The sequence below is a fragment of the Myzus persicae genome, unplaced genomic scaffold (assembly GCF_001856785.1).
Source record: "Myzus persicae strain clone G006 unplaced genomic scaffold, MPER_G0061.0, whole genome shotgun sequence".
In the NCBI taxonomy this organism is placed as follows: domain Eukaryota; kingdom Metazoa; phylum Arthropoda; class Insecta; order Hemiptera; family Aphididae; genus Myzus; species Myzus persicae.
In genome coordinates, this window is record NW_019103222.1 from 902,186 (window position 1) to 913,694 (window position 11,509).

Below are 11,509 nucleotides of genomic sequence, written 5' to 3' on the forward strand. Positions count from 1 at the left end.
CAATCGTGTTACAGATAAATACGTGTCGGTCGGTGGGACTTTCGTTCGTTTGGACCGCTCTCGCAACCGTCTGCAGAAATTTTGTTTCGTTTTCTTTTGATTTTCTCGCGCAACACACACACAACAGTATACTAAAATATTGTCAAATAATTCTGTTCGCGTAAGCGTGAGTCGTCATGATATCACTACTCTCGACTGCCCGCGCCAATCGCCGGAGACGACAGTTTTCTCGCCTCAAACGGATATTCCCGAGCGTAAGACGTCGAGAGTATTTTGAAAAAAAGTTAAGTCGTTATTTTTATTACAACACTGCACACACACGACGAATTGTAGTTACTTACAGTTAATGTTATTTCATTGCTCACACCGAATCATTAATGAGATTTATTGTTTTTTTTTTTGTTGTTTTGTGTTTGCATATTAGTATACACTATACACTTCTATAATGCTGTAAACATAATAATACAATACAATAACGACATCATTTTAGAGATAACGTAGTTTTTCTAGTATTTTTAGATCTAGATAATGTGATTTGGGTTTTTAATTTTTAAAACGCAAGTTCAACTGTCCTATTTTTATATTTTAAGGTTTTTTTTTTGTTTTAAATGGACTCTTAATATTAATTACTCATTCAGTTTATTCTACTTTATTGCATATTCACTCTAGAACTATAATGAATTCGATGAAAACAGTTTTTGTATTAACGTGTTATACTTTTTCTTATGATTGCCAGTGACTGGGAACAGTTGATTTCGATATGTTCTTTTGTATTTTACATGACGTGGACTTTGAATTCCTCGATTAGCTTATTCAAATAATGCGTACTTATTGTAGTAGTTAGTCTAATACTAAAATGACCCATTTTTGAACGAATTCCCATACCCGTAGGCTGTACTCGTATAGTATGGATTTTATTATTATTTATATCAATTACGAGCACTGCGAGCACTTCACACGCATCGTTGAACAATGACCGTGGTAGAAACTAAGACCGAATATTGTTGTCTAGTACTTACCTGTAGAACGTAATATTGTAATGATCGACATCGAAAACGGTAATAAATAATTAACGATCGACGTGTTGTACCATTTGGTTTTATCTAAATTGTTGTGTGCACGTTTATGCCGACGACTGTGTCCTACAATCTATATGTATTACCTTATAATAATAATTATATGTTAATCCACGAACCAATATAATGTTATGTGCGCACGCGCGGGTATATGTTTTAGGAGATAATTTTCTCGGCGATTCCGGCAGTTAATTACTAAAATAAAGTTTTCATCAGCTGTTGGAGTATAAAAAGTATCAAACCACCCGAGAAGTCATAATATTCCACGTCCTGGCCTGCGTGAGTATTATTACACGTCGACGTACTCTCGACGCACTCGGAGTCGGCGGCGGCATTCGGTTTATCGCGACCGGCACCGGCTTATCTGAACGTCAATGTCCAAAGACGGCTCACTCATCGCGTATTCTCCCACTCGCTGGCCGCCGTTATCATCGTTTCTGTTGGCTGTTCGCGGTCCGTCCGAGAAAGTCGTCTCGAGTCGCTGACCGATCGTTTACACCGGTACTTTACTACACAATTTCGATAGTATATTATTATAATATCCATACGTTTCCGCGATTTTCCGTGACTTTTCGCGCCGTCACCGCTAACCCGGTAATACCGCGAGATACCTGTACAGTGTCAGATCGTACGAGGCGTTATAGGAAAACGGCGGCGGCGGACCCATAGAATGGCACACTCGCTGCGATTGATCACCTACCTGGTGCCCAGCCACCCCGTCGAGTTCTACGAGGGCATCGCACATTTCCTGGAAGAAGAGCTCCATGTCAGCGCGACGCTCGTCTACGAGTCCAGAGACCCCATCGGCCTGTACGACGACGACCGTCCCGATCCCTTTTGCCTGAAAGAAGTGGACATAGGTACTGAACGGAAAAAAAAAATTATTATTATTATTATACTTAACATTACATAATTTAGTGGTCGCCCGCTGTATAATATTATAATAACACTAATAAAAAGATAAAATGTATGATAAAAATATTAATAATCAAATTCTCTCAAATTTGAGTGAGAATAGGACCTTGTTATAATGTATAGTCTTGTAAGCTGGCATGTCATGGAACATTTTGCATTTATCATCATTACATAATATAGTATTGCAAATATTATTTATTTTAACGGAATCAGAAAACGGCGTCAATCGTACACGAACGGCGTCGGCAATGTTTGGTTCATGCAGCGTTATTAATGGCATAAATATAATTTTATTTAGATAAGACCGTTTCACACTCGACGGCCATCACGAATATTTGCGATATTTAATTTTACATAAACGCTGGTTGTTGATGAAATATTTTACTGTATTCATACTCGTTTTCGCGGTATTAACATGTTATGGACGTTTTTTTTTTTTTTTTGAATGAACGACTATTGTAGTGGGTTAAACGATTTTATTAGTTTCACACACGTCTAGTCACAGAGCAAAGGAAATATTATTTTATTCAGTGAATGTCTTAACTCAGTTTTATTGATAACAAAACGTGTCAATACAATTGTATTATGCAAGGTTTATCACGTGTTTCATTAATGTGCGTTCAGAATGTTCGAAGAAAAAACCTTCAATAATCGCGATATCATCAATGAACTTTAAAACTTGTGAACTTTGTTATCATTTGGACCTAAATTTAGGCTAAAATACTTTCTAATTCAATTCATTTATATAATATTATTATAGTCTATGCCTTACGATAAGGCACAACTATTTTATAATTAGTATACTATAATATAGGTGCCTAGGTATATTAGGTATAACTATTTGAATCAGTAATTTTAATCGAACACCCTTTTTTTCCGAGTGACTTAGTCATTCAAATACAACAATAATAGTAATAATAATTTAATTTATGTATGTCAAGCACCATTTTTTATCGTCAGCTAGTGTCACCTAGATAGGTCGGTACAGGTTAGGTAGATAGGTATCTCGTTTGTATCCATATTCCAAATTCTCCGTTGGCAGGATTAAAATATATATGGACGAGAGCTTGGTCATAAAAGTCAATATATTACTATCTAAATATCAGTTGACCTCATACAATTACCAATTTAAAATATTTATATATATATATTACATGTATAATACAATATATACAATTTCAACCATCAATAATAAAAAAAATAAAAAAATAAATATAAATAACTCATGCTAAGTGTTGACAGTGGGCGGCTTCTTATTCAATTTCTAACGTCCTGTATTCTCTTAGCACATGAGCTTAGGTTATTATTATTATTACTAATATAGATTGTTTATTTATATAAAAAAAAAAAATATCAGTTGATGCCAAAATAAAAAATAATTTTCCATTCTGTGATTGTAAATTATAGCGACCAACTCATTTTAATGCAAAAACTGTTCATAAAGCTAATGGTAACTTTCCTGCTTTTTTGTATATTTTATGTTTAGTCTATTCCAAATATAGTACGGTTTTCGGATAAAATAGTATTATTAGTGGAATAATTACGGTTTACCAATATTGAGGTCCAAGCCGCTTACGACCTATGGTATGGCCCAGTTTTTTTTCCAAACAACTTAGTTTTTAAACTTGAAATAATTTTTTTGAATAATATATTATTACCTACTATTTTAATCAAGTACTAAAATATGAATCGTTACAACTTACAACCCTATGATTCCACAATCTTCGCAAAAAAAATAGCAATAGGTGATCGTTAAAATCATTTTTTTTTAAATTTTTCAATACAACGACTTGGTCGTTGTTATTGTAACATTTTTAATGTTTATGATAAACAATATTCTTTATTACTAAACAATTTTGTTGGTTTTCATATTTTGCTTTCTATACTCGAATTCGTTTGTTTTTAATATAATTTACATACAAAATATATATTATATTAATGTATTTTTTAATATCAAGTAAAAATTTGTTATTTGTTGTACACATTAAAAAAAGCAGAAATCGCGAAACTAAAAAGAATGAATTTTACACGTCATATAATCGTAGAGAATGAAATTCGAAAATAATTTGATAACATATAAACAGGTAATTTAATATAAGTAGGTATTAAAAAACTTCCTATACATTTGATATTATATACATTATACATATTGTACCAAACATTATTAGTTTGAATAATTAATTTAAATTTAGCCTTTGATATAAAATAATCTGTATAAAAGCACTTACCTTTTCAATGTTTTATGTTTTATGATTCATATTATATTGTTGATGCTTTTTATGATTACATAATCTATATTATTATCAACTCGGACAGAACACAAATCAATCGTTAGTTTCTTATACCTTTATCATTGTTATCGCTACCATCATCATCATCGTCGTTGTCGTCGTTATAACAGATAAATTAAAATGTCTAATGATCTCATTAAAATAAACATTAATAGCTGTTATGCAGCGAAAAATGAAATTCGCAGTGCGATACTTGTTTTATATATCCACAATGGGGTGTTCAATCATTTTAACTTTTTGTTATTGCTATTAACATTTTAAACATGACGATTTAACATCAAATCCTTGCGATAAATAGTTAAGTGCATTAATATTGTTTTATGAAAGTACGGGAACTGAGTAAGACCGATATTATTACAATATTATACTTACAATAGTTTACACTTTACAGCCATACAGTGACGGCGAGGAAACGTTTGTCGGAAAGTGAAGTGGTCTCGTTTAAAAATTATTACGCGTAAAACGAGACAACAGTGATATCTTATCATCATGCCTACTACCGACTAATATACATATTATTATTACTGAATGAAATAGATTTTTGAAACATTTAATGAAATAATTGTAAACACTGTTCTGCGTATTAACGGGCGCACGTCAAATCATTAATGTATCTAAATAGTAACCATAAGTAATGATAATATGTATTCAAATGATTCCTGATTAATAATGTATTATTAAAACAGTTATTACAGAGTTTCTCGACTTGTGGAACGTAGAAAGCATATGTCTGGCAGTACGCTAAATTCCTATTCATAAAAAAATTTCATATTTAATTAAATATTGCGCAGAAGAATGTTTCTATATTATACTAATATTGTGTATTTCCTGATAAAATACAATTCAGTACTTCGTGTAAAATAACTACACATTTTTTAACAAACAAAAAAAAAATGTTATTTGATCAAGTGGTGCATGCAAATTTTCAAACTGTGTAGGTGGTACGCTGATATAATTTTGGTCGCGAACCGCCGAATATTAGCTGAAATGGATTATTATATTATTGTGATTTTAAAATGTATCATATCAATCGCATTATTATAATATTGCAATCGATTAACATAATATTAGCTCGAGAAATAATATTTTTGCAAAGACATTTTACCCACTACTGTATAATAATAATATTGTCGTTACCGTGCGTTTTGGTGTGTATAGGTTTTTTGAGCCCCACGCAGTACTTGAAGATGAAAAAGTCGAAAAAAATCGAATTGCTGCCGATTACACCCGTGTTCACGCATCCCAGGAACGCGGCACAGAAACCGGGATACTTCGCGGACGTCATTATGCACACGGATGTCGAGTTAGCTAACCCGCGATATCACGCATTGAAAATATTTTTATAATAATATATTATGCGCCGTGGCGTGCAGCAATGTCCTGTATTTTATACTTTGTTTTTTTTTTTGTTTTACCGGAAACGCGCAGGAAAACCGTCAAGTCGTTCCTGGACCTGAGGGGCTGCAATTGGGGATACACGGGAGACAATTCACTCAGCAGCAGCCTCACCATACAGAAATTGCTCAGGACTCACGGGGAAAACTCGTCGTTTTTCGGCAACACGACAAGTAACTATGATCATTCTATATTCTAATATTAACGCTATCATCCTTTCGTCCTGCATACAGGTAGATAGGTATTACAGCTCGCCACGGGTTGTAAGGTATAATAATAATAATTGCAGGTATGTACACAACAGGTGTGTGTATACGACGTTCAGCTGTTAAGGCGACCGACAATTTTTTGTACTTTCTGCCAATTAACGAATTCAAATCGATTACCACAAAATATTTAGGTCAGATTTGGTAGGTACGCATTTTTTTTTTTTTTTGCACCGGATAAATAATAATAACAAAAAACGCATTCCTCGACGTTTTTTCAAACGTAAATACTATCCAACACTGAAAATATTTTAATTGTTAATGTACCTATATATATTATATATTATAGTTACGATAATGTGTGCAATGATGTCTTCATCTTGCATAAAAAAAAAAAACAAAACGTGCATAACAATATATTATAATCGTAACGAAACAAGGTTTGGTCGACAATAATATTATTAGCGTCACTATATACTTCAGTGCAGCTAACTCGACAGTAAAACAAATTCTGAAAAAATTGCTTGTCAAGACATTCCAAAAGTCTCATACAAACGTATAAATATATTACAAGGTAGTTCGACAAGTCAAACCAGAAATTAATTAGAAAATGACAAATACGGCGAGCATAATATTTTATTATTATTACATTGCAAAATATAAGATGCAGGGAAATTGAGTATTTGAATTCCATATCATTAATGAAATGTCAAAATAGGTTAGATTGAATAATGTTTGTCACACCTTAATTGCAGACTATTTTAATTACGAGGTATACGTGTAAAATATTTAAAGATATATGTAAAATGATTATATTATAGTATAATTAATTTTGCATTTTACTCTGTTAATTTCAGTCATAATTATTAATTTATATTTACATAAATATTAAAAAAAAATATATGGTGATCTTCAACCGTGTTTGGAGTGTTGTTTCAGTAAACACTATAAAATAGGTATCTGTTTACTTGAAATTGTATTAACTCGTTCGTAAAATAAGTCGTGCTTAAAAATATTACGTTTTGTTATGTCATTTAAAAAATATTAAAACTTTGAAAAATTTGATATGATATTACCTGTACCAGTATCACTACGAAATAATCAACGACCGTTGGGCATTATGGGTGCGACTTGATAATTTTTCGGAAATAAAAATATTCGAAAAAATGTAACTGCGTGGGACTACGCAAGCACTGAACATTGCCAAGTTAAATGAAAAATTACGGTGTAATAAAAGTTGATTCATTGGCTGTTCGCTAAACAATGTATGTAATATATGTATGTCGAAAGTTTAAAACAAAGTCATTGTTGTTCAAATATAACTTACTTTAAAACCAGTTATAAATTTATGAGCATGTGCTCCACATTAAGTTGTCAATGAGAAATGCTATCTTTATTTTAATAAAATGTATTATCCAAAAGTAAAATCATTTCAACGATTATACAAATCAACCTCACTTTGCACTTTGTAGTTGTGTAATATTTATGTACTTTATATTTCGCTACCCACCTAGGTATTCTATTTTTTACAATTTTATTACAGGAATGGTTTCGTACATTATTCTCAGAGATAATTTGAATTACAATAATTAAAAATAAATGCAATTTATTTGGTTTAACTACAACGCTGTTTCTATATAAATAAAAAATTACTAGGAAGGCATTGGGGTAAGAATTCCATTTTACTTTTATTCGAGAAAATAAACCACATTTTCGCTGATGTCGACATCTTGATCTTTTAATGTGTGGAATTTCATAATATATTTATATTTTTTTTCTTCCAAAAGTCTTTTATTATATATTTATGATATAATATTTACTCATAACAAAAGTAAGAAAAGTTATTTTCCTCTGTGTATAGGCAGGTAAAACATTTTTTTTTATTATCTAACTTTATTTCGGATAGAAAGTTCACTTAATTTAAAATAGAAAGTATTCATACAACGACAATAATAAACTAATTTATAAACACGGTTCTTTCACTCAATTGTTTATCTTAATTGATTATCTTTTTTTATCAGAATGTAGTGTTTAAAATATACAATACTCATAATTAGTCGTCCGAGTAGGGGGGGGGGGGTAATTAATTTGAATTATAAACAAACTTTAATCTGGTAGTTAAATCAAAACGTATAATGCAAACAGTTTAAAATATAATAAATATAGCTAAAATGACTAAATTATTGCTTAGGTAATACTATTAATATTTACTGATGTCTATAGTATTACTAATTACCATTGAATGGAATTTCGTTGAAGATTAATAAGTAGTTTATCAACAATCACTGTAGTCGGCTTATCGGTCGGATGATTTTTCCATTTTAGATTTTAGCGTCTAATGCCGTTTAATCGTAGTATTTCATACGAACAACACAGTATTAAACGACCAACGACAACCTACCCACCTGTCCGGTTGGTCACCCGACAAAAATTAATTATTAATTATTATTATTAAAGCGTTCATCTTCAAAACTCGGTGCATTATTTCCACGGCACGCTACCTTTAATTGTATGTTAGGAGGATCATCAGCACCGGTCGTATCTGTCTGTATCTATGTATTTTTTATCATAGTACAGCGTGCCTGTTGGCTGTTCTTATAATACACTTAAAACTACTTGCTCAATTGTTTCTCAAGAGCAGAGTAATTATACACGATAACTGTAATTATATAAAATACCTATGTACTTGATAAATAGTGACGAAAAAAAATCGCAAAAAGAATTCGGCAAAATTATTTTTGTAAACATCATAAGTTTTTTTTGTTTCATAAGATTAGACACACTTCAAGTTCGTTTGTGAATCTTTTTCTCTTAAAATGTATTAACACCGAGTTCTATTATAAACAAATAATAGGTATACAAGAGAATTTACCGAGCATATTCTCACCCTCCGCCATTGGCATTTTGAAGTTAGCTCACTTATTGCCCATGTTTTCAAAAACTTAGATTTTGATGCGACTTAAAGAGTTCCTCGAGGCGACATAAAATTTTTTTCCAAATTAAAACCACCATTTTTATTGTAAAATATTATAGAGATGATTTTTGAAAATTTTGATGAATCGAAATCAAAATTAGGAGTTCTGGAGTTATGACATTTTGAGTATACTTTCAAAGAATAATATTCCATGATAATAAGCTTAGAAGTTATAGAGGCTATTCGATAGTTTTAAAATTATAGTAGTTAATATTAATGTATGAAAGTTGTATAATTTGTAAGAATCTTCAGAGTATAAAGAGTACTAGTCTTAATAGTTTATATAAATGCATGTCTTGCATGTGTTTTGTTAGCTTATTATAATCGTAAAACAAATTTTTCTCAAGTACACAAAATTGAATAAATAAGAATATCGCCATTCTTAAATGGAAAAAAATCATCTGACTAACAATTTACAGTAGAAAAGGTCGTGGTTCTGTTCTGAAAATAAATTAAAAATAATAAATGAAGTTTTCACCGCCACAGCATAGGCACCGTGTAAAATATGGTTGGTAAAAAAATCTAAGTATTTGAAAATGCGACTTTCAAGTGTACTTATATCTACTTATTGCAGATTAAAAAATCAAAGTTTTAATAAAATTAGCAATCCTAATGAATAGGTACTTATTAATCGCAGGGGTGAGAGCATTCTTGTTGTATCACTCTGTATGTACGTGTTGAGCACGATATTTACGTCGGACCGTAACCATACGTTAAATCTACGCACAAGTGTAAATAATAATAATAATAATAATAATAATAATAATAATAATAATAATAACAACAGCAATAATAATATAGTAAAGTATCTGACATCCGGCGATGTGCGCGTGCGTGTTACAGAGACCGGAAATCATTTGTTGACCGTGGAGAAGGTGCAAGATAAAAAAGCGATCGCTGCGGCCGTTGACTCTACGGCCTTTTACAATTACAAAAACGTTTTGCACAAGGAATCGGAAGACATAACCATTTTGGACAGCCTCGGGCCTCTACCTCCGTACGCGATCGTCTGCGGAAAACACTTAAACGGTAATTATTATTTTCGGTTTTGACTGGACGAAAAATAACGTTAAACGCATGACATATTTTTCATACCACGTCGCGTTACCCATGCGACCCGTCGTCCCGTGATATTAAAAATATGTTGACGTCTGCGATCGGCTTTTGCAGGAGATCTGAAATCCAAAATCGTGGACGCCCTACTGAGAGCCACGCTCACGCGGCCGTGGAAAGTGCAGTTCGAGAAGTTCGGTCTGATCAAATTCGTTTCCAACTCGAATGACGCCTACTCCGAGCTAGAATTCACCGAGCCCCTCGGCGGAAAAGGGTTGTCGTCGGTATATTATTGAGGAGACGTAAAATGACACAGAGTTATCGTCGATCCACTCGCCCGACAACAATAATTGGCCGCGTGTCGGACGACCATCGGTGTAAAAAAAAAAAAAAATATTATTCCACATTTCAGAGACTCGGAGTTCAGTGATTTATACCGCATCACACATATTATAATGTAATACTATACTATTGAAGCCTATAAAATATGTAAATGATAATATAAAATAATGTTAATTCATTTAATTTGGCTATTATATTATTTTAGTCGTAACATAAAAATTTCAAATCGACGGTACTGCAGTTATATATTATGTTTTATAACAACAACTCCATCTAATCTAATTAATTAGTTGTACAATATTTTTTTTACAATATAATTAATTTACACAATAGTCGATTGGTAAGTCTTGTGTTTTTGGTATTTTTGTCTGCAACATTAATTTTTAAAGAACTTATGAGCTGACAAGCAGTAATCCCAGGACTAATATGCAATGATAATAATTAATAGCTCTATCAAACTATAATCAGTTTGCTGTAACCGACTTTAAATTAAACAGTTTAATACAATTATTATTATTTTAATTGAAAAAAAAATACAATTAAATTGTATATATTGTACTGGATATAGTATTGTGTACAAATCATGGTAGTTATTTACAGTATTTCACTGACGTAAAAAGCATAATATTTATTCTCTATAAATTCAAATGTAATTCTAATACAACAATCATGTTTTTAAAAATTGTATTATTTAATGTATTTTATTAATAATAAAGTGGTCAAGGTGATTAATAAAAAAAAACTATCGATAAGACGTTGAAATATGAAAGCGACGTTTCAGTTATCAACCACTAGATGGCACAATAAGGATACAACTGCAACGAATATAATATTATTGTTTCATAATAATGGCTGTAAATTGTAGAATATTAGATTATGATTTTTTTTGTAATTTAACGGAACCACGGTAATTTGAGCACATCTCTTAATTAGGACAAACTGAACTTATTTTCATTTAATTTCATTAAACATATTCTATGAAGACTTTATTTTTGTACTTAACGAGGTTATTAAATTGTATTTTAATTAATTACAATAGCAAACACAATGTAAATAAAAATATACAATCTCCATCCACTTAAAAAATTAAAATTAAACGTCAATTAGTTATAATATAATATACATTTATTTAAGATACAGCTTTTTACAAAATATATGTAGTGTAGAAAATTAAAGTATTTTGAACTGTAGTGAGACTCCCACATGTACACACATCTCGTTTCAAATTACTTTATCGCGAATAAACCTAATTTATTT

General features: G+C 31.3%; 1 protein-coding gene across 1 annotated transcript; it reads left to right on the plus strand.

Moving 5' to 3' along the window:
* The first annotated feature begins 660 nt into the window (after positions 1-660).
* On the plus strand, positions 661-10,417 carry LOC111034015. The gene is made up of 5 exons (XM_022315027.1): positions 661-1,936; positions 5,441-5,585; positions 5,711-5,850; positions 9,701-9,886; positions 10,028-10,417. The coding sequence occupies exons 1-5, from the start codon at positions 1,747-1,749 to the stop codon at positions 10,204-10,206; spliced, it is 840 nt and encodes a 279-aa protein (XP_022170719.1). The 5' UTR covers positions 661-1,746; the 3' UTR covers positions 10,207-10,417.
* The last annotated feature ends 1,092 nt before the right edge of the window (positions 10,418-11,509 follow it).

Coding starts and splice junctions, on each gene's coding strand:
- LOC111034015 (XM_022315027.1), top strand. CDS start 1,747: ATGGCACACTCGCTGCGATTGATCACCTACCTGGTGCCCAGCCACCCC. Junction 5,851..9,700: donor GTTTTTCGGCAACACGACAA/GTAACTATGATC, acceptor TGCGTGTTACAG/AGACCGGAAATCATTTGTTG. Junction 9,887..10,027: donor CTGCGGAAAACACTTAAACG/GTAATTATTATT, acceptor CGGCTTTTGCAG/GAGATCTGAAATCCAAAATC.